The 26,183-nt window shown below is 29.9% G+C and overlaps 3 protein-coding genes across 4 annotated transcripts in view; 1 reads left to right on the top strand and 2 right to left on the bottom strand.

Annotated features, from left to right (window-relative positions):
- Positions 1 to 7,836, top strand: part of LOC113514234 (homeobox protein PKNOX2-like) — a 42,980-nt gene extending 35,144 nt beyond the window's left edge. For both annotated transcript variants that reach the window (XM_052893035.1, XM_026898260.3), the window contains 3 exons: positions 773 to 908; positions 1,155 to 1,235; positions 2,123 to 7,836. In XM_052893035.1, the coding sequence (XP_052748995.1) occupies positions 773 to 908; positions 1,155 to 1,235; positions 2,123 to 2,250 (345 nt within the window). In that variant the 3' untranslated portion in view covers positions 2,251 to 7,836. The remainder of the gene's footprint in view (positions 1 to 772; positions 909 to 1,154; positions 1,236 to 2,122) is intronic.
- Positions 7,837 to 8,276: 440 nt separating this feature from the next.
- Positions 8,277 to 16,175, bottom strand: LOC116412828 (metacaspase-2-like). The gene is made up of 7 exons (XM_031908306.2): positions 16,155 to 16,175; positions 14,767 to 14,937; positions 14,057 to 14,197; positions 12,819 to 13,298; positions 12,019 to 12,207; positions 11,619 to 11,694; positions 8,277 to 11,523 (listed from the first exon to the last, which is right to left on the bottom strand). The coding sequence occupies exons 2-7, from the start codon at positions 14,900 to 14,902 to the stop codon at positions 8,277 to 8,279; spliced, it is 4,269 nt and encodes a 1,422-aa protein (XP_031764166.2). The 5' UTR covers positions 14,903 to 14,937; positions 16,155 to 16,175.
- Positions 16,176 to 18,812: 2,637 nt separating this feature from the next.
- LOC113514434 (uncharacterized protein PF3D7_1120600-like) lies at positions 18,813 to 25,116 on the bottom strand. Its single transcript, XM_052893195.1, has 8 exons — positions 24,775 to 25,116; positions 22,561 to 24,228; positions 22,363 to 22,474; positions 22,200 to 22,266; positions 21,128 to 21,167; positions 20,410 to 20,472; positions 19,456 to 19,573; positions 18,813 to 19,020 (listed from the first exon to the last, which is right to left on the bottom strand). Exons 1-8 carry the CDS (start codon positions 25,085 to 25,087, stop codon positions 18,981 to 18,983), a joined length of 2,421 nt encoding a protein of 806 aa, XP_052749155.1. The 5' UTR covers positions 25,088 to 25,116; the 3' UTR covers positions 18,813 to 18,980.
- Between the last annotated feature and the right edge of the window lie 1,067 nt (positions 25,117 to 26,183).

Below are 26,183 nucleotides of genomic sequence, written 5' to 3'. Positions count from 1 at the left end.
TTACTGCAGTGGCCAGCAACTTAGGCGTTGATGGACGAACGTGCAAATGTGGGCCGAGGCGTAGTCGAGGCACACATACGTGAGTCTATCAATACCTAGTTGTGGCCAAGGCTTGTATAGTACTTTTCTCAAACAATGCGCGGAAATCAAAAACACAATTTTACTTTTTAAGTTCAATGACGAATAACGAACAATAATAATTTTTCACGCGCCATAATGTTCCTTTGTTTTCTTTTTTCAATAAACAGCTTTCTATTTGCAAGCCAGTTTGAAATTTAAATAAAACCTTTTATTAGTTACCTCCTTGGTAGCCATGTTTCGAAGTAAAAGGTCATTCTATTTTTAAATTACAGGACAGATATGAGTTTACATATTAATTTATCTGGCCGCAAAACACGACAGATATGGATTTTCATACAACTTTTGCCGACCACTGCCCACATGTATCTGGCCAGTATGGCAATTTTGATTTATTTCGAAGAAGATTGTCAAAATAATACTCACATTTCCAAGCATGTTTGAGAAAATATATATAATGAATACTCAGTCGTTATTACATCTAATATAATTCATTATTTAAGGTGTGGTTACCGTCTGGGTATTAAACATATTTTTAGCCCAACCTAATTTAAAATAATATTATTAAATAAAAAAAATATTCAGCATTTTACTTTTAATGACTTTTTATTTTTAATGACTAAAAATGTTCAATATTGTATAATACAAAGCAACAGCTGTATTCATTACTGACTACTCAACCTTTCTTTCTCAGCACCCGTACCCAACTGAGGAGGAGAAGCGCACCCTGGCGGCGCAGACGCGGCTGACGCTCTTGCAGGTCAACAACTGGTTCATAAACGCGCGCCGCCGCATCCTGCAGCCGATGCTCGACTGCGCTGACAAGCCAGGTGAAGTCATCATCACGCCATAGTCTTACAGTGTCCCGTGTGGTCCCAACATAAAATAGCCACCCCTTCCTTTCCCATAAGGTGCAAAATATATTAGTATATTTTGGTAGTATTTTTTTATATATTTAGAAAAAAAAAGTCCTTTTCATAATATTTAGTGAAAAACCCTCTAGTTGCTAAGCGATTATAAAGTTCCTGATATAACTTGAAGAGTCAAACATTTAATTAGCTTTTTTTTGTTATCAGGTGGAAAGAAGAGTAAAAATGGTTCATCTATAAGCAAGAGGTACTGGCCCGACGCACTCTCCAACCCACAGTTTACAGCAGGTACTTGACATTTTATGCTTTATATTTATTTATTTGATATTGAATACATTTTTATGCGATTGCAGTGGCAAATTAATAACCCATCTGGTGATAAGTGGTAAACGTCGGCTATAGAAATGACCAGCTCATGGATATGCATTACGTCTATGGTATCTCTTACTAATATAACTTTGGTGGGGGGACGAGATTGTTAGTAATGCGGGCTACCAGCCCCATGCTAGCAAATTTATCAAGTTGACCTCCACGTGGTCCCCCGTGGAAACCATCGTGCTGAATCCCAGGTGTGTTCGTTACGATGGGTTAACTTACCTGCCTCTTCATTCTCAGCTGTCCTCACTGGCGCCCCGCTATTGTATACTGTTTGAGCGGTCGGGATTGGTATTTTATTATCATCCATTAAAAAAATATAATTTGGGTTGGGGGGACTGTAAATAATGGGGTTTAACTGCTCCATAGCTAGCAACATAGTTTTGAGGCTCTCGTACTGAATTGACAGCTCGGCGCGTCGACTCAATACGAAGCGGTAATACCCTTAATCATATTAAGGTGTCAGCATTGGTGGTAGTGGACGGGGGGTGTATTAGTGATGAAAACATTAATCCCAGGCATTGTACTCTCGAGTCAATCTCCACGCGGTCCTCCTTGGACGTCTATCGTAGTCCGCGTTTTATATTCCACTGTATTGCTTCGTCACGCCATTGTATATATACCATTAGCATTAGTGGTGCATCATTCTATTTTCATCCATAAACGAAAAAAATGGTCATATTTTTTGTTATTTTCCACACTTACTACAAGAGAAAATGTTTAGTATCATTAGCAGAACAATCCCTTTAAACAATTTCAAGTTTAACCTGTGAACTTTATATGTAATATTTAATCCTCAGGTCTTCTGTCATCATCCGAAGATGAAGATCAAGAAGGTGAGCAATCCGCTGACGAGCACGAGTCACAGACGGAAGAACATTCAAGCGAACACAGCAATTTCCCGCCAATACAGCAAACTATGCAGTAATAAGTATATAAACAATAAATTTTCTTATTTACAAAATGGCCACCTAAGATATTCTGCACATACAAGAGGAATGCGGTAATTTCCCGCCAATATTTCTGTATTATATTTACGAATCCAGACATTGTATATTTTATCTGAATCGAAACTAGTAAAAAATAATACTTATTTATATACAAAATAGCCGTTATTATTTAAAATATGTGGGCGGCCATTTTGTATAACTATTGTTAATAAAATGGCGGCCTATTGTGCCAGTTATTGGTTCCTTGATTGAATATAGAGACATGATGACAAAGTTTAATTTCTTACAAGCTGATATACAAATAAAAAGTAATTTTCGATTCTCGATGGGCCTCTATTGTTTTGGAATAACGCGGAAATGATAATTATTTATGGCTAAGTATTGTTTTAATTTTTTTTTTTTTCACTAATCAATCTTTAAATTTTATCAAATAGCATGGAATCATCCCGAAAGAATTTTTTGTTATTAAAATGAATCCTGGAAATCGGCTCTGAAATATCTGAGGAATAGGTACATATACGATCATAGCATTGTTTGTACAAGTTTGCAATTTATCAAATATACTGAAGGAAATAACATATTTAAACAGTTAGAAATTTTAAAATAAAAGAAAATATACCGACTAAGAATGACTATTATTAATATTAATAAAATTATCAGACATAAATATATGAATTATAATTTTTTAAAATTCAAATTAAAAGACTAGTTTTTGGTTTCCACTCCATTCGCATGAGATATGTTTATCTGTCAGGATGACAATTGGTAAAATTTTATAATAATTGATTGAGCGATGAAGGCGCCAAAATTTAACAAACGTAAAAAACACATTTTAATATCAGTAAGTTTAATAACGGCTATTTTTTTTAATATAATTTATTTATTTGGCACCGGGAAAATGTTATAAATAAATTTTATCAAATCACACATGTCATCTGAAGCACACTCATAAAATATGGTTAAAAATCACTTTATAAATAGCAATAAAGTTTCAAATCATATATTAACATACATAATTATAAATACAATAACGTGCGTTTGGACTAAGCAAATTGTACCTAATTCCCTTTAAAATTAGGCTCTCTTTTGAAGGTCAACTAAAATTTGTTTGTTCTAGAAAAAGAACCACAATTCAAATTTTCAATCCAAAGGGATTCCTTTTATAAAATGCAGCCTTAAGTGAAAAATGCCAAATAACATGATAAAAGTTACGATATATTCTAAAAAAGCAAGTATTAAAGAGAAGTATTTCACGACAGCTGTCACAAAATTATTTTTTATTAAAAAAAAAAGACAGTAATAATAATATCAGTATACCATAGAGTAGTTGTAGTTATATAGAAGCAACTGAATAGTAACTGCTGATTTATTGTTTTTAATTAAATTCAAGGTGCTCATAATTTTCTTTTTGATTTTTTGTCGAAAATTAAGTAAACTTTGTTTTTTTTTTTATTCAGACTTTTAACGTGAATGTCTTTAGACTGATTTTATGCTTAAAAGACGATGCCAAAAAAAGGAATCTGTTAAAAAATTTTAAGGTCCCTTTGCCTTGTTCTAAAGAGTTGAATAAAAAAAACAATTTATATTAATTATTTTCGATTACTGTTTATTATTTTAGAAATAAAAGAAAGCTGATTACTGTTAGACGGTTAACAATACTCAGCCAAATATAGAAAAGGCCAAAACATGAAGATAATTGTGTTTAAAAAGTATGGGATTAAAAAAAAAATTAGTAGTCACTATTCAGTCTAATAGAACCGAGTATACGTAAACTGTACCTCACTATTTTAACTAACTGGTTATAAATTCGTATTTCTCAATCAATAAAAAAAAGTAATTTAGTTTTTAGTATATTTACTTAAAACTAAACTAATTATATGCCAAATTGTTTTAATTCAAGATGTTTTTTTCTTTCGACTCGCCGACTGTTTGTAGATATGGATATATCCATAAGGATATGATCGATTCATTTGTGTGTTCATATTTTCGTTTATGGCAGTTAGAATTTTGTGACAGTATCAGTGTAAAGTTACTATATACTAGAAGACTTTATTTTATATTCTATTTGACATATTTGTACATACATACACTCACATCCACACACGTTATATGCATCATCTCTAATTAACGCTTTTATTTAGGTGAACAATGATAATTTACCTGATTTATCTTGATGTTTCGACATAACAGCGTCTACTCGTGACCACAGCCGATGTAAATTTAGGATCTACCGAGAAAAAATTTCCGAAATTTTGGGCTCGAAACAAAAAAATTCATGTTAAAATTACATGATACATATCGTTTAAAAATATTAAAAATGTTAAAATATCGTTCCCTTAGTATTTTATGGTAGGATTTATGACGAACGAAATGTTTATCTTTCTTTATTCATTTACTGGACCGATTTCGATAGGAACAAAAATATGAAATTGAGTTCGAAAATTCGGAATTTCATTTCATGGTAGACTCCTTGGTCGAAACGTCGAAATAATTCAGGTAAATTATCATATAGATTACGTAAATGATCTTTTATTTTATTTATTTATTTTATAATACATAAATACATTCAGTTTAATTTAATATTATTACAATTATAATGCGGTTTTTATTATAATTTCAATATTTATAGTACACAATTAAACCATTAAAAAATACATCACTAAAGCTGTCAAATAGAAAATAAATAGAAGCAAATGTAAATAAACAAAATAGTTGATTTATAAAACGTTTCAAGTTACTATCTTGAGGGAATGTGGTACTGTCATGTTACATTAATTGATAATATATATAAAATATATATAATTATAATTTAAGATAATGCCAAATGAATCTTCAAAGTTCGGTCAAAATTGGCAATGCTCCTTAGACCGATTTCTAAAAAAAAAATAAGCTTGGACTCACAATTTAAACATGGCGGCAGTACATTAGCTCAAGAAAGTGACATGACCTTATGTGACATGTTTTTTTTTCTTTATAAAATGACGATAAAAATTATGGATTTGAATGCTCACTATATCTATAATAAATAATCTCATAAAACTATATACTATATGACATATATATAACAGTAATTATTCTCGTGGTTATATTGTATTATTTTAATAATTATTCCATAAAGCGAGTTCGTCAATTTTTACGCCGGTTGTGAATAAAAATAATTTTCTTTTTAATTTTTATTCCTTTCTGCTGACTGAACCATAAAGAAATAGTATAAGAATATTTTCTACCACGAAAAAAACTATAATACCGTCCATAGACAAGAGTTGTATTTATTTAAATTGTAATAAATAAGTTTTAATATACTCATTGTAATTATTTTAAAAATTCATTTTAATGTGCAGCCATACTAGTAGTTAGATACGTTAGGTATATTCCCAAAGAGAATGCAAAGGCAGGCATAAAGTATAAAGCAAAACACATTAGTATTCGTTATAAAAAAAATAAGTGTTTTATAAAAAAAAAAAGCCTGTCTCTGCATTCTTTTTGTCTTCTAAAACGATATACGACATAAATATACGATTCCATGTAAGAGACAACAGTTCGATTCAAAATTGTATACGCAGATAAAAAAAAATGTAATTTTCGTTCTAAATTTAAGTGTAAACTTTTTAATCAGTGCGAAGGACGCGTGTTCGAGTATTATGTATGTGGATTTGGGGAAAAGTGTTACCATGTTTTGAGATGGCTAAAAGGTGAAGATAGAGTTGGCTTTCATAATATAAAATGGCTGCCTAAAACGAAATGGTCTAGTATACTACGTGTTTTTAATTTACATATTTTTTATAATGAGTTTATTATTCTATTTGTCATTTATATGTATATAATTTTATCACTAAATATAAAATATAATAATACGATTTAATAATGTAATAATGTTATTGAAAGCCTTTTCCCCAAGTCTTGCTCTTAAATATACAGAAATATGTACAAAATTAAAGATTTGTGATATGACTGCGTATTTAATGATTAGCGTATGTGTTGAATGGGGCTATATTTCGAAAAAATATTTGTAAATCATATTTAAATCTGTCAAAACACTGCAGTGTTGCGTTATCAAAAATATAATAATTATTTAGGTCCTGAAATATCGTGTATTTTGATATACGTATCAAGTTATCATCAGCAAAATTAATCAAATCTCTCCAGTTGTGTCTCTCTTGACTTGTGGAGGCATAAAAATTTAAAAAGGTATTTTGATACCTAAATCTATAACTATATATACAATTTGTTATGAATGGCAACGCATGGGGGGTATCATGGGCGAAACAGTATACTCTGTTATGTCCATAATACTGCTCATGTCTGTAGGCGACGGTTACCACTTTCCATCAGGTCCCTTTCCACTTTCCACCAAGAATACAAACCAGGATCTTGTTATACCTTTATTTTTATATGTATTAATGCGCTTAAATATTGTACCTATTCAACACGTAAATTACGTAAGAAAATTCAGTGATTTAGCTTGATAATGACGCAACGGATATACGTAATGTATGGTGAATAAATAAATAAATAATGAAGATTTTTTTTTTTATAATATTACTGTAATTATACCGTCGTAGTGATAAAAATGTATTTTTAAAGTATTTTAACGTTGTAACTTGGAATGATAAAATGCCACTATTGTTAGGTGTTCTGTTGCATGTTAGTCCCGGACAAGGAAGGATTATGTATACACTTTACACGACAAATATTGTATACGAAAATGAAAGTGTTATTTAAAACGTGTCAAGTTTAAACGTAGGTTTTTTTTATATAAAAGTATTGTATTGTTTACTATAATAATATTAACTTGTTCTAATTAAACAAACCGTTGTCTTTGTCAATTGTCAAAATATTGTATACGATGTAAGACAATTTAAAATATTTTAGACATGCGTGGGACAAACAATAAATTACGTGTTTTGACCATGAAATTGGCGGTCTTTTTGCACGACAGTAAAAATATTTATTTATTTAACTCTTTATTACACCAAAACATAAAAATAAACAATGACATATAAATAATTCAACTGAAATACAGTAGCATGGAGTACAGATCAAAATACGAGTATAAAGGTACAAAAGGCGGTCTTATCGCTAAGGCAATCTCTTACAGACAACCTTTGGTTATTATTTTTAAAACATTTTGTAAAAATTTTTTTAATAAGTTTCAGGTCTTTTCAGTCGTAAAATGCATTATAAAAACTTTTTAAAACTATTTATTTGCAACTAATACGTTTTTTAATTAAATAATGTTGCTACGCAATAATATATAATTAACTTAATTTTTAGACTGAATTATTTTAATTTATTTTCTATTACACCCTTGTAAAAATAATTTAGTTTTAAAATTAATTTAGTCTTTTTGTCGTAATATCATAATTGCTTTTTTGCTCCGGGGATGTTTTACTTTTTCTTATTCCAAGCTACATAACTTAGGTTTAGTGAAAATTGTCCAGTTATAGTATACTATAGGTATAAAATCAATGCTTCGGTAGTATTAAGTCATTCTCGTTGAGTATACTATATGTACCTATAACGGCATAATATTTTGCTAGTCAATAAATACTTTTTAGGCTCAACTGTTCTTTTATTAAACTTCCATCTTGAATCCTGTTGTCATATCTTTTTCATTATTCAATAGAATTTTGAAATTTTTAGGTCGACTGAAATTATCTTATATGGCCGTTTGGTCTCGGTATAGAATAGGCCACTCCTTTCTTTCTCGTGGGTGTCGTAAGAGTCGAATAAAGGATGGCGAGAGATGGGCGGTAGTGTCCTTAAAATATCTAAAGTCTGACTGCAGTTGCCAATCCGCCTGGCATTGTGGTAACACTGGCAAAACCCCGAAAGGCTTATGTTCAGCAGTGAACAGTAAAGTTGATGGGATTTCATATAGATTCTCAGTGTAAAATGATTAAAATTACAAAATTTGATAGATTTAATTGTTATAAATATAAAATTAGAAATAAAAAATATTAAAATATGCAGGTAGGTAGAAATATAATTTAATTAATACAACTTATGAAATAATTGTATTATTGAAGTTTATAGGTATGGGCAACTTAGAGTAAACACCGTCGTTTTTTGACACAGATTTTGGTGCTACAACTTTGTATTCATTATCCAAATCGTCTATAAAAAATCTCGATCTATTTGCAACTGTATTCGCGTATTTTCTCGTATTAACATCTCTCGAATTTGATTTCCAAGTTTCTCTGTTTTTGCTAACAGCATTTGTATGTATGTGGCCGTGGTAAACCACGCTGGCGACCGGTGGGTTTGCTCCATCTGGTTTATTCACACTTGGGAATGGTTGTTGGTACGCGTACACGAACGGTATTGAGACATGCGTACCATTTTTCCGTACTTCGATCTCTGGCATAGCTTGACCGAAAAAAGGCTCGTGAATCGGTTGATAATGTTTCCAATCTTTAGGAACATTTAGCACTTCTTTGTCAGTTCTTATTGTAGTCGCTTGAGTAACTAGACTGAGCTTTTCAGTTAATTTCTGTAAGAACACTTGTAACATTACTGTGTTTCGGTCTATTTTTTTTAATATCTCTTGAGTTAGATTGTTGTTCTTGTCTGGATAGACAACGGTAGTATTCTCCGGCTCTTTTGTTGTTGCTATTGTTGTAGTTGTAGTCGTTACAGGCAGGATTGTTGTTGTAATTTCTGTGGTTGATTTACTGTCATTTTGTAAATCTTTTATATTTAAAAATGTAGAAGCAGCAAACTCATTAACATCATCTTTCCTCATACGTGCCGTTTCAGGAGGAGTTAGTGGTAATATCAGATTGACTAATTCACTAGAATTATTGTCATTTTTAAAAATTAAAGATTCTAAATGCTCCTTTTCTTTTTGCAAACGATCTAGTTGTTCATCTATTCTTTGCTTGTGCTTTTTTAGTATGAGTTTAATTTTTTCCTCTTTTTGTTTCATATCTTTTTCATCTGGTAACCCAGATGACGTATTTAAAAAATTTTCCTTCGTCTTTTTTATTAATTTTTCTATTTTAGATATTTCAGATACATTTACTAATGTAGAATAATGCAATCCATTTTTGTTATAGCTTTTATTAATGCTCGTATGTATTTCTTTAAATGTAGAAGGCACACCTGTCTGATTTTTGGGCATAATTTTAACTGTGAATTTGTAATTTGTTTTCGGATCGTTGGGATTGACAGTATTATGTTGTTCTATATTTGACATAGGGAATTCTAATGCAGTTGGGATATAATTTTCAGTTATTGATTGAACTTCTATATTTTTTGTATTATATTTGGTAACTCGAGGAATATTTTCAGCAAGTTTTTCAATAAATGATGGTTCTTCAATATTTTCTTTAGGTCTATTAATTTCTTCCATAAATATGTGTGGATATTTTGACATTAAAAGGTTATGTCTGTGTTTACCATAAAATTCGTTAGCACCATATGAAGAATCTAAATTGGTTTGATCATTTATATAAGGAATATAATCTAAATGTTCTTTTACCTTACTCGGTACTTCTAATTCTTCCGGTGTTTCTACGTCTGTAACAACAGCTCTATCAGCTAGCATATTTTCATCTGACAAAACGAAAATATTTTCTGCTGATTGCTTCAGTTTAGATGAATCGTCTTGAGCTATGATTCTTATTTTATTTATTTGTCGTTTATTTCTTTTAGCGTTTAAAATAATTCGCTTAGGTATTGCTTTAGTATTGAAAAATTTAATTTTGCTTTTAATATTCGATATTTTTTTGAGAAGAATGGCTCGTTTTTTTCTTTCAAACAAGTTTGCTAATGTTAAAATTTCAGTTAGTTTTAAATTTCTATCAACTATCTCTTCGTCAAGTAATATGGACGATGGTTTTATTTGGTTATTATTTTTCATAATTTTTATGTTTTGAAGATTATCATTGTGATTTTCTACATTATAATTTTTGTTAAAAGACGTCTTTATAGTTCTTTTTTGGTCACCGAATATTTCTTGATAGTTACTGTATGGGAGAAAGTTGCCATCAAAAATTATTTTATATTCATTTGAGTGCTGATAATTATTTTTAGTTGAACGCCGTACAATATTGTGTCTATCGTTATTTTCATTATTAATTTTACTTGTAATTAGTTCGTTATTTCTATATTCATATTTATTATCATAATGTTGATCAGCGTTTTGATTAATATATTCAGTTGTTATCTGTGTTTGATCGTAATTTTGGTGATAAATCTTTATCAACTCTTCTATACCAGTAAATAGTTTCATAGCTTCTGTATCGGGCGCTTCGTCAGTATATTGATTAAAGCCAATTGAGAATCCTGATCCATCTATGTCTTTTATGAAAAACTTCATATTACCCGCATCGAAATAATTGGCATTTAACATATCTTTATCTACGTCTGTGTTTAAGGGTTTTTGTATTCTTTGAGGGATACCGTTCCTATCCATTACTTTATTATAGTCTATATCAACTTGCCCCATTTCGGCTGAGTTCAGAGATTTAGTTCTTGTTAGAAATCCAGGTCCTATATAAGATTTCTTCCAACTTTTGCCAGATTTATCGTAAATTTTAGATACAATACCTTCAGCTTGAGCAGTTTTACTAATGGGATCTAACTGTCTATGTACAATGGCTTCAAGAGGCCCAATAGCTTTGTTTATGAGAATTGATTCATATTTATTATCTAATGGATTTTGTAGTCTTTTTTTAATATGTAAATGTTTATGTTTTTTCTTTTTCTCGGTATCCTGATTCACATCTGAATGTATGGCCTTTTGAATTTTATCAATTAAATTTTTTATTAATTTTTTCTTTTTTTCACCTTTCATACCTTTACTATCAAAATGTGTTTCGATTTCTACATATAGCTCATCGACATCTTTTTTATCGGCCTTTTTTTTCGAATTTTGTTTATTACTCATGTTTTTATCTTCATATTGCATTTTGGCACGTCTTTTAATGCGTTTAGGAATAAAAAAATGTTCAGCTTCAATACTTTTTGAGCTAGATTTGTCTATATATCTTCTAAAATATGCGTCTATAACTTTATTTAAATAAAATTTTGTATTTTTTGTATTGTCAATTGTTGCTTTTGATGGAGTTGATTTGGTAACATTATTTTGAATTTTATTTAGTCTAATTGTCGAAGTTTCAAGATTTCTTTTTATTTTCTTTCTTTCAAAATCAAAATGTTTTTCTTCATCACTATTTAATTTACTTAATTTTATTGGTTTTCCATTGTAAATTACTTTGACGATGCCTTTGACGTCTTTGGAATTTCTGTTAAACAAAGTAGTAATTTTAATTAGTATATTTTTCAATATTAATAGTGAACACAAGGAAACATGTATAAATATGCAAATTTAGTTACTTACGACTGATTTTCCTTATCGTTTTTATCGAAGTTCATAGATGTTATATCTATAATAGTCTTAATTAATAGTTCTGAACCTAAAAATGTATAAAAATAGATAATCATAATGAAAAATATTTGAATTCAATTTCATTAGCGATTGAATATATATATATATATATATATATATATATATATATATATATATATATATATATATATATATATATATATATATATATATATATATATATATATATATATCAGTCATCTTTGTTTATTTTACGTCATGTTTTCACTAATTCTAAACTGCATATAGTTGTCAGTTATTTTTTACACGGGATTGATGTCATAAAATCTGTTTCACCTATACTGCTACTTCTAAACCGTTTAATTTCAAGAATATTACTAAATTACTGTACCTTTCTTTGGAATATTTTTTCTTTCTTCTACTGCTTCTTTATTCTTTCCTTCTATTGTTTCAGTTATTTCATTGTGTACTTTGCTACAGTTTACCATTTCTTTCAAATAGTTATTCTCCTCGCCTGGATTCATTTGTCGTTTGGAATTTGGTGTTACAGTTTTCTTCACTTGTGTTTTTATAAGTTTTTCTAACAATAATATTTGAGTATTTAGATTATAAAAAACAAAAAAAATATTATAATTATCTCTTTACAGATAAATAGAAGTACATACAAATAGACAGTTTTATAATTTTTTAAAAATAGTGCCTATACGTAACAACCTATTATTGTCTCGCTGCTTTATTGTATCTTTTATTTGTATTAGATTTTTGACTGATCCCCTATTTGTTTTCTATTATATCCTGGTTGTGAAAGTATTAATCTGTACTAATATTATAAAGAGAAAAGGTTTGATTTTTTATTTATTTATAATGGATAAACATAAAAATTATTTATTCGATTTTCAAAATTCTTTAAATTATGAACAGTTACGTTATCGGCAAGTAATATAGGCTGTATTTTATTTTTAAAAATTCTATTTGTTCGTTCGAAATTGGGTAAGATCACTGGTGCCAAATTATTTACTTTATCACCTCACAGATAAAATATCAAGATCACCTACATTTTGATTTACTATTGTAATCTAGTACGTTAATAAAAGTCGATAAAAGTATTCGCACTCTATAGTGCTTTATAATACTATGTATTATAAACGGTAAGAATTTAAAAATATAAAAAGAATATAACATTAGAGTTACCTTTATTTAAACTGTTCAATTTATTGAAATTGTTAATCAAAGAATGAACTTTTTTAAATACATTGTTGAGATCCATATGTTCAATTATACCTTGTAATAGCATGTTGTGCATTGCTAAATGTAATAAATCATCATTTTGTACATTTCTTAAAAACTCCTTTGTTGTTTTCTCAACTTTATCAATTTTTATTTGTATATCTTCATCTGGTTTTTTAGCTTGGTTCGCCTTGCCATTCACACTTTCTGCTATTTTCATATTTCCATGTGTATTTTCATCAATTTCTCTAATGTCTTTGTTTTCTTTTAATAAATTCACGGTATTGTCTTTCGATTTTGAAGTATTTTCATTAACACGTTCCTTTTTATTTGTATCCGTCGCAGTTTCTTCTGTGTCTAATTCTTCTAAAAGCATTGTGAGACGATTTTTAAGTACGCTCTTTACATTTGGATTTTTTATGTGTAATAGATAGTCTTCAGAATCTGTATAAAATAATAAATTCTAGAAATAATAAGCTATTTAGTATACATTTTTCACTTACGAATTGCATGAGTAATACTTTTCTTCTAAGAGTCTGTAATGACAATAATCAGCGGTTTCTCTCTTTTTACATATTCAGTGAAGATCTAAACTTATATATATATAAAGTATATGAGAGAGGAGCGCAAACTCCGCATAATTGAAGAGGGAAAAATCATTTTAAAACTATTACTGTTATATTTATTTTTTGTTAATTAAAAAAAAAAAATCATCTGTTCTCGATAAAATGTGTAAGTTTATTGTGAAAGCTTCTCTGATATATGTTTTTACTGTATTTAATATTTAAATGTTTTAGGTATTGTATTGTATTAAAGTTAAATAAATAAATACGAAAGAGTATAAAAGTAATGGTGTCTAGCGAATGAATTAAAAAAAAAGATATTTGTCTATTATCTAGCTATCATGATAATATTTTATTGAGAGACAGATGTGACGGATATGTATGTATCATCATAAAGCTTAATATGAAATGGAAGCGGGAGTTTTAATAAATTCAATGTACTAATTTACTGGGTACAGAGAAATAACACCTGAGTCTTCAGGAATGGCAATGCATGGGGGTATCATGGGCGAAACAGTATACTCTGTTATGTCCATGGTACTGCTCATGTCTATAGGCGACGGTTACCACTTTCCATCAGGTGGGCCGTCAGCTTGTTTGCCATTCTAAGTAGTATAAAAAAAAAAAACAATAATTCACCCGAAGATCTTTTCGTCCTGTCGGAATATTCATTGTCCTCATAGTGGTTGTCATCATTGTACAGTATCTCCGATTTTATTTCATCTGGTACCGCACTGATGTCAGTTTTCTCTGTCAGAGGGTTTGTGTTAGGAAGTTTTCCTAAAACAAATTGTGATCCATTATTTTATATATTTGCTCCACCATTTTCAAGCACTATTAATTTTAATTATTTGAATTTAAAAAGAAGAAGATTCTTAATTCGGTTGTGTTTTGTTTTCTTTTTTTAATGTTTGTTACCTCATAACTTCGTCAGTTATAAACCGATTTGGATTTTTTTTATCTAAAGTAAATATATTTACAGATTGGTTCCATAGAATTTTTTTTAAAATCGGTTCAGTAGTTTATTTGTTAAATTAAAATAGGTTACTCATAATTAAAGCCGATTTTTTATTGGAACACAATCTTTATTAAATGACCATATTGTATGGAAGTAATCGTTAAAATCCAATAAAATTTTATGAAGATTTCAATTATTATTTATGGTATTTATGTTACAAAATATTGTACGTCGAAATTAGACACATGAAGTTAGTAACAAATTGTTAATTAATCATAGAACCAGTTTGTCATTTTACCATTAAATTAGGACAATTTAAATGTTGGAACTTTTGATTTGCTGTATGATATTTATTCAGTTACCTAATAAGTATATTTATTATTTTAATTACCTTTACCTTTTCTCGATAACAAACCATCAATATCGATAAACACATTTGTCAATATTACAGTAAAAATGAAAGCGATTATTAAAAGAGCGAGACAAAACACTCTATAGAATAAAACGTCGTAATCGCACCGTGACATAGATGTGTTTATTTGAATTAAATAAACGGAGATACCTGAAATTAAATAGAAATATGAAGACTATATTAAATACTAGATATTTTCTATGAGTTTGCACGTGTGGTGCAGCGTTTCCTTTTTAGGTTGAAATTTTAAAAAATCAAAATAACCTTTATTATCGTATGCATACCTAAATTTCAACTTATTAGACTAAGTAATTTTAGCTGTGTATTGTTAGTTAATCGTAATAAAATGCTGTTACATCGTTAATGACTTTAGTACTGGTGATTGACGTAAATACCAGAATTAAAAAATAAATTTGACATAATATATCATGGATAACATTCCAGACAAATTATCATATTGAAGACTAGACAGCATGGTCTCCGACCTTAGCCTGTTCCACAACGGAATAAACGTACTAAAAAAAAAATCATGGATAACGTTGACATTGTTGTTTGTAAAATATATTTATTATTGTTATTCAATACTTGTAATATTCAATTTATTGCTTTTTTTTTGTTGTAAAAATATAATATAATAGGTATAATTTTTAGTATTTGTGTTACAAATACTTAAAATTATATCCTAACGTCAACGTAAAGATTACACCAGGTCTATTTAGATTATTTAAAAATTTGTTAATTAAATAATACTGTCATAATAGGTAGGTTCGGGGGGACGGGATTGTTAGTAATGCGGAATACCAATCCCTTTGTTAGCAATATACCCTAGCAGGTCGATCTCTACGTGGTCCCCCTGGATATCATCGTGCTAAATTCCAGGTGTATTCATCACGAGGGGCAAACCGACCTGTCTTTTCATTTACGCCTATCATCCCTCACTGGTGCCCCGCCAGCGAATACCGTTAGCGCAAGCGGGTTACCATTCCATTATCATCCATTCAAAAAAATATGTAATGATTGTAAGTAATGGGGATTTAACGGCCGACTTATCAGGTCGACTTTCACACTGTTCCTCCTTGAAACCGTTAATTGTTGTCGAATTCATTATGATTGGCCAACTGCCATGCTTTCATCCTCAACTATGAACCCTCACCTCAACTATGATGCCCCACCAGCTTATATACAGTTTTTTGTTTGTAGCACATCACAAATTCTATCCTAATAGACATTTTTAATAATTTTAAACGGAGTTTTAACATCAAATTTCTGTTTCGTTCGCCTCCATTATATACCATTTTTTCACCCATTAAAACCATACATAGTATAAACTTGCGATTGTAAAACTATTGTAGTTTCACCTTCATCACCTTGGTTTTCGCGTAGAAAAAAACAATTATCAATGACAGGCAGTCACGAGATTAAACTTAATTTGTTTTTATTATAATAAAAATAATATTTATCACCAATATTTAATGGAAAAACTAATAAACAGTCAATTAACAATTACAAATGTCTCAAACTGTAGATTTTAATGAACTAAACATATTGAAGTGTTCGTGAGAAGGTTCTAACTTCACGAAACTAGGATATTTACAAAACATTGATAAGGTTTTTGTGTGTGTTTTTTTTTTAATACTCGTACCAGAACTTTATTTTTAAACGAATACAAAATGGAGGGAATTTTCAATTCGCCTATTCGTATAGTTTTTTTTTGTGAACGTGTGTTTTTTTGCTAATTTAAAATCTATTTTTTTTTAAAGATTACCGTGTGAATATTTTAACCTTTGTTTGCATGATTTTTTTATTGGTGAAATAATTAATGTTCAAAATTAAAGGAAAAATGGTTAAAAAAATAAATTTGACAGATATGTTTTTTTTTTTGCAATGGACATTAAAAAGGTATTCACACACGATCAACTTCAAGTGAACTTGTTCTTTTATATAATTTTTGGGGCATTCAATGTTGATGATGGAAATTTCCACCATTATGCAAAGAAGGGTTAAATTGTTCATATTGTTTGCACATATGTTGTATTAACTGTGAGCTTATTTTAAATCGATTTCAAAAATAATATATATATATATATATATATATATATATATATATATATATATATATATATATATATATATATATATATATATATATATATATATACATGATATAACAACAGACATCAAGCTTTCCAAGTATGGGGTTCTTCAAAAGGGGGGTAAAGAGGTTTATATATATATATATATATATATATATATATATATATATATATATTGTAATAATCTATTTTGTTAATTGTGAATCTATTTTAATGATTATCTTTTATTAAAATCCCTTTATTAATCCCTTAAATAACTGTATCGAGGACTGTTATATTAATTTTGTAGGGTCAAATTTACGTTCGAAAGCAATGCTAATTCATAATGTCAGTTGGCCCATCGTGACGAATCATCAGATATTAATCATGATAGTTTCCAGGGGAACCGCGTGGAGGTCGAGTCGGGAGGGTATACTGCCTGTAGTAGAGCTGTTAGAGCCCACTTCTAACAATTCTTTTTCTTCCAATAGATTAATAATACGCCCTCAGCGCAATGGGCTTACTGATTTGATTTTTCTTTGAAAATGCCAGGCCACAGGTAATAGGCCATTTACTGGTCCATTTTTATCAGCTGAAACTGGTTTCCTACGTAACATTTTAATTCTAGAGACTTCTGTCTATTTGTAGAATACTAAATAGCCACAAATGGCTAATTTTATCGATAGATACGCTATCGCTACCGCATGCATGAAATAGAACGAGACAGTGACGTCGGGCGATTAGTATTTTCTATCTATTGATGGATACGAATCTCTCTTCTAAACTATAAAATATATTTTTTAAATTTTTTATTGGTGTACAAACGTATCCTATTCCTTTACTATCAGATAAAAAAAAAATTGTAATCCATGTCCCTTAGATCATGTTGTTTTTATAAAATCTTTATTGTACATAATTTACATTGAACACAAAAAATGAAAAGAAAAAAAAAATAATACAATGGCGGACTTATCGTATAGAGAGATCTCTTAAAGCTATCATAATCGGCGTACGAAATTGAGGTGTTAAAAGGAGAACAAACAACACAAATAAATATTATAATATTTTATTAAATCCTTAAAAAAATTAACTATTATTACTTTTAAATGGGCAACACATTCCATTTTGTTCATACTTAATTAAAATTATTTTTATTGAAATATCTACTTAATTATTTTATTAGATGTGGCAACACTTTTTGACGCCAAATAATAAAAAAAAGTAATAAACAACCATAGATCTTTAGCATAGACGTAATTAGGTTTATTTTTCATTAAAAAAAAGTTATCAAGGGCTTACATAAGTATGTGCATTTTTTTTTATTAAATATTTACTACCAAATATACAATTCAGAATAGTAAAGAAGCTATTTATCTGAAGGGAATTAATAAATGTCTTTTTTTTATACAACTTAGAATGGCAAACAAGCTGACGGTCCACCTAATGGAAAGTGATAACCGTCGCCTATAGACATGAGCAGTACCATGGACATAACAGAGTATACTGTTTCGCCCATGATACATCCCATGCGTTGCCATTTCTGAGGACTCAGGTGTTATTCCTTTGTACCCAGTAAATTCACGCCATATCCCACCCTTCGAACCGAAACACAGCCATGCAAACACAACTGCTTCACGGTTGAAACACGATTGGGACAGAAGTGCCCAAGCAATCGACTTTTGTACAAAGTCTCCCTCCGGTGGTCCGGTGGTCTTCTATGGATATGAATAGAACCATGGATAATTGAAAATGTTCGCTATGCTTCCCTACCCCGTAATTTCATAGTAGTTTATCAATGCATTCACCATTGTAGTTGCTTCTTTTTTGCAAGTATATATACTTGTATATTATATTCTACATTTTATGGTCCCGACTTAGAATGGGCTACCCCTTCTTTTCCTGTGGATATCGTAAAAGCGACTAAGGGAATTGAATGTTCGATGGGCAGCAGCCTACGTCTTTAAACATCACTAAGACCTAACTGCGGTCGCTAATTCACCTGCCAATTATGGCAACTACTGGCAAAGCCCCCCATAGGGGGAACTTTGTATTTAGCAGTAGACAGTTAATAGATGATATGATTATATACTTGTATATTTGAAACAATTTGGTTTGCTTGCATCATTTACCCGCCATTTTTCTTAATATGTTTTCGTTGATTCTGAAAAAGTAAACATAAATTATATATATATACAACTAGAGGAAAAAATTAGGGAAACAAAAAAAATTCCAAATTTTTGAGGATTTTCAAGTAGCTGTATTTCCCTTTCCCTATACTCTTTCGCCCATGATTCCCCCAACGCATGGGGGGTATCATGGGCGAAACAGTATACTCTGTTATGTCCACGGTACTGCTCATGTCTATAGGCGATGGTTACCACTTTCAATTAGGTGGGATGTCATCATGTTTGCCATTCTAAGTTGCATTAAAAAAAGAAAACTTTTATCTACTTCGACCAATAACGGAATGTTAATATTTTTTTTTCAAATTATAATTATTTAAAAATAATACAGCCAACAAATTAATATACAGTAAGTAGCAAAGGATTAATTTACTTATTTTTAATCTTATGGGATAATTAAAAAAAAATCTGACCTTCGTACTGAAGCCCGTCTTCTAGATTGAAGGTCGAAGGCCAAAGGGTCCAGATCTACATGAGAGTTGCTGTCTAAGCCTGGCATCAGCTCGGAGAATCCATCACTATCGGTAGGAACTAACGGGAAAATAAACAATAGATTTATTTACATTTTGACATTTGAATATATAGTTAATTAATTATTGATATATATTAATTATATTAACAATAGATTTTTTTTAATATTACTACCATTACTACCATTTTAACATAGAGAAAGCTCGACTAATTTCGGTATCAATTCGTCGTAGGTATGTGTGTTTTTTTTTCTTTTTATTTAAGCTGTGTTTTCTGTCGCTATGTTTTATGCGACATCCTTTTTTTATCTGTATTAATATATCAGTGTGTAGAACTGAGGTTTTTTTTTATATATATAAATTTCTATAAACTAGGTGTATAAATGTATAAAAACTTTATCATATCCGATATTTAGTGCACGCTATCCCGTTAGCGCAGGCGGGGTTACCATACCATTTTAACCCATCAAAAAAAAATTAATTTGAGATAAAAAAATTATATACAGACTCCCATGACGCAGTGGTGGGCATGTTGCTATGCGTATGAGGTCTCAGATTTGATTCTCGATCAGGCCAATTTAGGAACAAACTTGTTGTATTGCGCTTGAGATGTTTTTTTTTAATAAAGTATATTTATGTGCATATTTTCCTTTTCTGAATATTGTAATGGATATTGTAAGAGGCGACTAAGAAAATTTTAAAGTAGAGGGATGGGCAACAACGTTTCTTTTAAAATATCACCAAAGCCTGACTCCCAAACTCGCCTGCCAAGCGTGGTAACTATTAGCAACACCCTCCTTATGGGATGGGCCTATGCCTATGCCCAGCAGTGGACAGTTAACGGTTGACATAATAATTATTTATTTAAAAGTAAAATAACAAAAAAAAATATATTACCAATATCGCTGGCATGCAAACTACCATCATAGTAGAAATTGCCTTCAGTGTCAGGTCTAATCTCTGCAAATAATTACTCGTGTATTTATATTTATTTATCTATGTGTACTTATATTTAAAATACATGGTCGTAGCTAGGGGGAGGGAGGGGTACATTGAGGGGCAATGCCCTACCTAAGAAGGCCCAATGCCCTGCCTTAAAATGAAAGGTCTCAAGAAAATCACCTATTGAATCTAAAAAAACTATACCAATGTCAAATACCTCAAGAGATTGTTATACCATATTATTGTTTTTGTTAATTAGCACGCTGTGTTTCCTTTAAAATGATTGTACACTAAGTATAAATAGACAGTAATTTTAATATTAAATCTTATCAGTGTAACAATTGCTGGGAGACCAAATAAAGATAAAATAAAATAAAATAAAATTAGTCAGATTCGCTTTCGATGTCACGTAATTGTGACTTCTGCTCTACCTAAAAGTTCTTTTGCCCTACCTTAAACTTGGGCTAGACCCAACTACGACTCTGTTGACATGTGATTTTCAATTTTCAGTCGGCTCGGTGGAACCAAGCTGGGTTTGTTGTACAGTAGGTAATTTGCAAATTAAAACTAATATAAATTTAACTAAGGAATGTAGAATTATTAAAAAAATTACAATATAAATTTATTATGTGTTCATTTTATTAGTTTTCGTAAATTAACCGAAAATATTTACCGTATTGTTTCAGATTCGACTCTAGTTCTTCATTATCTAAAAAAAAAAATATGTATGAGTATTTAGTTATAAAAAATAAAGTAATTTTAAGTTGTCTAATTTAAAATTTTGTTTTTTAAAAAAGGAATCGACTATTAAATTAACAAGAGAATAAACCGTTTTAATTAAAAGATTGTCGTCGTGAGTTCTCTGAACATAGAATATTTTTTCCTTTTTCATTTAGCTAGTAAATAAAAAAAAAATACTTCGATTATAGAAATAGAGTATCATACAAGTGCTTTGCCAAAACAGGTCAATCTTTTCATCCGTGTGTGCGTGAATAGGGTTGCCATAATGCAAATTTATTACTGAGTATATGGAAGAAATTATATTGTATGGTGAAATTGATAAATAAAAATGATACAAACATATGAACAATATTTTAAAAGATCAAGATTATCTTTATCGATTACTTTATTTCGAATTATAGATTTATAATATGTTTTCGTTTTAAAATCATTTAAAATGGCCGCCATTTTAATTAATGCATGAATATTAATTTTTAAGTAACACGTACATATTTATATATTATATCACAAAATATAGATTCTAGTTATATATTAAATTTATTTTTTAAGAATTCGAACAAATGCCGCGTTTTGTTTTGGTTTAAATATGTTAAATTGAGTCAGTCAAATATCAATTTAGCTGACTTGTATAGTTTTTGACACTCGATACTGTATGTATATAAAAATTATAGGGGGAAAGGGATTGTTAGCAATGGAGTTTGACAGCCCCATTGCTAGCAATATGCCCTATTAGGTCGACCTCCACGTGGTTGCCTCTGGAAATCATTGTGAACAATTCTTGATGAATTCGTCATGATGGGCTAATTGATCTGCTTAATACTCACCTATCATCCTTTACTAGTGCCTCGCAGATATATACCGATAGCGCGGGGTTACCATTCCATTATCACTCTTTAAAAAAAAAAAACAAAAATTATATGATAAGACAAAATAAAAATATAAAAAAGAATACAAAACCTGGAAAAAATACGTTGGTTTGCATTGTTTTGGTAATTAATGTATACACTGGATTTGTACTCAATGAAGACGGTGGCGATGTAGAAGATGACTGTGCCAAGCTGGAGGAAGTAGCTAAAATAAAAACATTAGGATTACATCTTTAACTCAAGATTTTTTATCCAAACTATTAGAAAAATCATATCGGTTTCATTCTTACTTGATGGATACAACGTGGATCTTTTTAGATCTTTTGTTATTTTAATTTGTTCAACAGTTGGTTTGTTTGTTATGCCTCTAGTCGGTTTTCGTTCAGGAACAGGTGAATAAGGAAATTTCATATCTAGAAAATTATAAAATATTATTACCAACACATAGACATAGAGATAATAATATAATAATAATAAATAAATAATAGGTTAAACATACCAATACTCTTTAATCTGCGCAAGGATTTTTCTATGCACCAACTAAGTACCTGTTCATTTACATTCTGACCTATTTCATTACAGAAGTTTATAGCCATAACCCTAAATGGGTCATTAACATCTTCGTTTATATTAGGCATAACATTTGTTGGTTTCACAACAATATTGTTTAGTTTCGCGTCATCAATATGATTAACTGTAACAACACTTGATTTGCCTCGATTGTGTCTTTTAAATTTGGCCGCGGAATGTTTGCGGATCCATCTTTTCTCTCTATGCCTCTGACTGGATTCTCCAAGATTTATTTTTGAATTATTAACTGGTATTAATATTGTTGTATTAAATTTTTTAGGTTCCTTAAATTTATTTCTCTTAATTTTTATATTTCTAGTTAAATCTGTATTTTTATTTTTGGTTACAAAATTTGTTAGTACTTTGCTTTTCATTAAATTATCTATAAATGTATTGTTAAAATAATATTTATAAATCAAATCGTCTACAGTATGTTCATCCTTGTCTTTCAGAATAAGTGTATCTTGATTAAAAAGTTCAGTATAAGTGGGAATGGAAAACAAATCTATTTTTATCGATTCCGTTGTAAGTGGTGATGAAGTCGTCGTGTGTGTAACTTTTGTAGGATTAACTTTTCCGTTATCCTCTTTGTTATTTAATTTAGTAACTTTTTTGCTGTCTATGTATATTTGTTTAGCCTTTTTCAATATCCGAACAAAATTGTTTTGTCTGTGAGAAATTTCACTTTGAGTCTTTGCTATTAGATTTTGTTTTATACTAATTTTCTCATTTTGAGCCAACATTAGTTTTTGAATGTTATAGAATTGTCTTTGTTGCGCTAAAAACTTTTTCTGCTGGTTTTCAAATTCTATCAAGTTCTGAGATATTTCGTCGTGTTTCTTTTTTAAATATTCTTCTTTAGCTTCTAATTGTTTTATTTTTTCATTAAAATTTAGTAAATAAGTGTATTTGACATTAAAGTCTCGGAATTTTTCTGTTAAGCCCTCTAAATTTTTATCCATTTCCACTTTTGTTGTCTGTATCTTATTATGAATATTTTTGATATCGTTATGTTGTTTAGTTGTTTTTTTAAATGTTTTAGTGAGCATTGATAATACTTTAATCAATCCTCTTTCATTTATACCACCTTTCTCAACTTTTTGTGTATACTTTTGCCAAATTCCTGAATCTTTATCAAACACATTTTGACCATATTTTATAGGCTCAACAGGGTCATTTATTATTTCATCGTATTCAATTTTTTTAATAAGCTTAGATTCATAATCACTTTTCATGCTTCGCTTTGGTATTGTTATGTTAGAACTGTTACTTGTAATTTTGTCATTGATTTTAATGTTAGGGTTCCTAATAGGTACAATGTTTTCTGATAAATTTTTAGCTTCAGTTAAATTTGTAATATCAGACTTATTTTCATCTAATATTTGCAAATTGTCCGCAGAATCCGATTTTACGTCTTGCGTTTTACCTAACAATATGGCTACTTCATACGGATAGTCATTAAATACAGATGCGGGTCTCAATTTCGTTATTAATTCAGATTTACCTAACGTGTTTTCCTCGGTAAACATTTTTATGGGGCAATCAGGTTGACCATCACAGGCTTTTATATTTTTTCTATTAGTTTTTGTCTTATCATCTGTAATTATAATAGTTTTATTCTCATTTATGATATCTTTATAATATTGGGAATAGCAATAAAGGTGATGGTGAAAGGTGATAAGATGGAATTTCATTTCATTATATTATCACTTCCTTTCATGTCTCAGAGTAAGAAGTTAGAAAAATTAACAGAGCAAGGAAATAAAATATTTGAGACTATGGACTGAATACATTAAAGAACCTTTACGCGTCGCCATTCATAAATACCAGTGATTTAAAACCTAAATCCCTCATAGTACCTGGTAGAGAATGCCATACGGCATTATGCTGGCCACTTGTACAAAGTTTTATTGTGCAATAAATAATAAATAAATAAATACCTCAGAAGTGCAAGCACGTGGGAGTGAACTTATATTCAGGATGTTTCTCCCTTCTGTTTTTTATGGGAGAAAACCTATACCTTGGAATGGGTTAATATAGTTTATAGTTGTGGCACGATACCTGTTCATATTTGTAGATGTTAGTTGGAGGTTTAGTTGTATTTGTAGATATAAAAAAAAGTTTAATATTGAAATTCACTTACAATTTGATGCCCTCTTCGATCTCTCCACGTAATTCGATATAATCGGTGAATCTGCCACATAATTGTTACCAGACGCATAAAAATTATTGTCTAATAAATCGTCCAGATTTAGTGAATTCGGTCGATAAATAAATTCACCGATGGTTGGCCTCTCGAACTCATTATTATTTCTATTTCTTATCCAAATACCTTTATTGACTATATTATTTCTATCCAATGCGGGCTTTATATAATTCGGTTCTGATTTCAAAATGCTCGACGAAGTTATGACTATTTTTAATAAAAATATCGATATTTTTATTTTATTACACATCACTACAGTTGTGGCATGTCCTGTGCCAATGAGGCTCGAATGCGTAGAATTTGAAGGTATTTCAATTGTAATCAAGTGCAATCTGTAATCGGATGAGTTTTTGCTTTGTTTATAAATAAAATTTATATGGATTAGTGATGTGGTGATTTAAGTTTTTCAATGATATCGATGTTTTTTTTTAACTCACTTTTGAACTATCAATTCGCCTCGGTTTTGTACGGTTTTTTTAATACATCGTTGATATAATAGCTTTCTATACATGAAAGATCTAAAAACCAATTATATATAAAAGTTTATTAGTTTATCCGTTACAAATAAACATAAAAATCAAATTGTATTTACAATATTACCAGAAGGAGATTTTGTTCAATAGTCGTTTGCTTGGGTACCTCTGTCCTATTCGTGTTTATGCCGTGAAGTAGTTGTGATTGCATATGTTCACTTGATACACATGTATTATAATACTATACTAATAGTAACTCTATTCTTCGCAAATACTACCGTGAAGTATTTGATTCATCGTATTTATACCATTTTCGACCGACTTTAAAAGGAAAGAGATTCTTAATATGGTTGTATTTATTTATGTTTGTCAGCTCCTAACTTCACCAGTTCTAAATTAATTAGAAAAATTCTCCTTTTATCTAAAGGGATATACTTATAGATTGGTCTCAGATATTTTATCAAAATCGATTCAGTTGTTTAGTTTTTAGATAAAAAATAACTGGTTTTTTTCTCAACTGAAGTAGGTTTTTTGTGGAGCACAATCTTTAATTATAATAGTATTCCTTTTGTGAATTCATGTTCTGTAAGTTTGTTTTGTTGTGTTTTGTAACAAATTCAAACAAGTTTTCGTGTTTCAACCGTAAAGCGGTTGTGTTTGCATGGCTGTGTTTTGGTTTGAAGGGTGGGATATGGCGTGAATTTACAGGGTACAGAGGAATAACATCTGACTCCACAGGTATGGCAACGCATGGGGGTATCATGGGCGAAACAGTATACTCTGTTATGTCCATGGTACTGCTCATGTCTATAGGCGACGGTTACCACTTTCCATCAGGTGGCCCGTCAGCTTATTTGCCATTCTAAGTTGTAT

The sequence above is a fragment of the Galleria mellonella genome, unplaced genomic scaffold (assembly GCF_026898425.1).
Source record: "Galleria mellonella isolate WM207_F2 unplaced genomic scaffold, CSIRO_AGI_GalMel_v1 utg172, whole genome shotgun sequence".
NCBI lineage: Eukaryota > Metazoa > Arthropoda > Insecta > Lepidoptera > Pyralidae > Galleria > Galleria mellonella.
The sequence above is the reverse complement of the archived record's forward strand: the minus strand, read 5'-3'. Positions and strand labels throughout refer to the sequence as shown.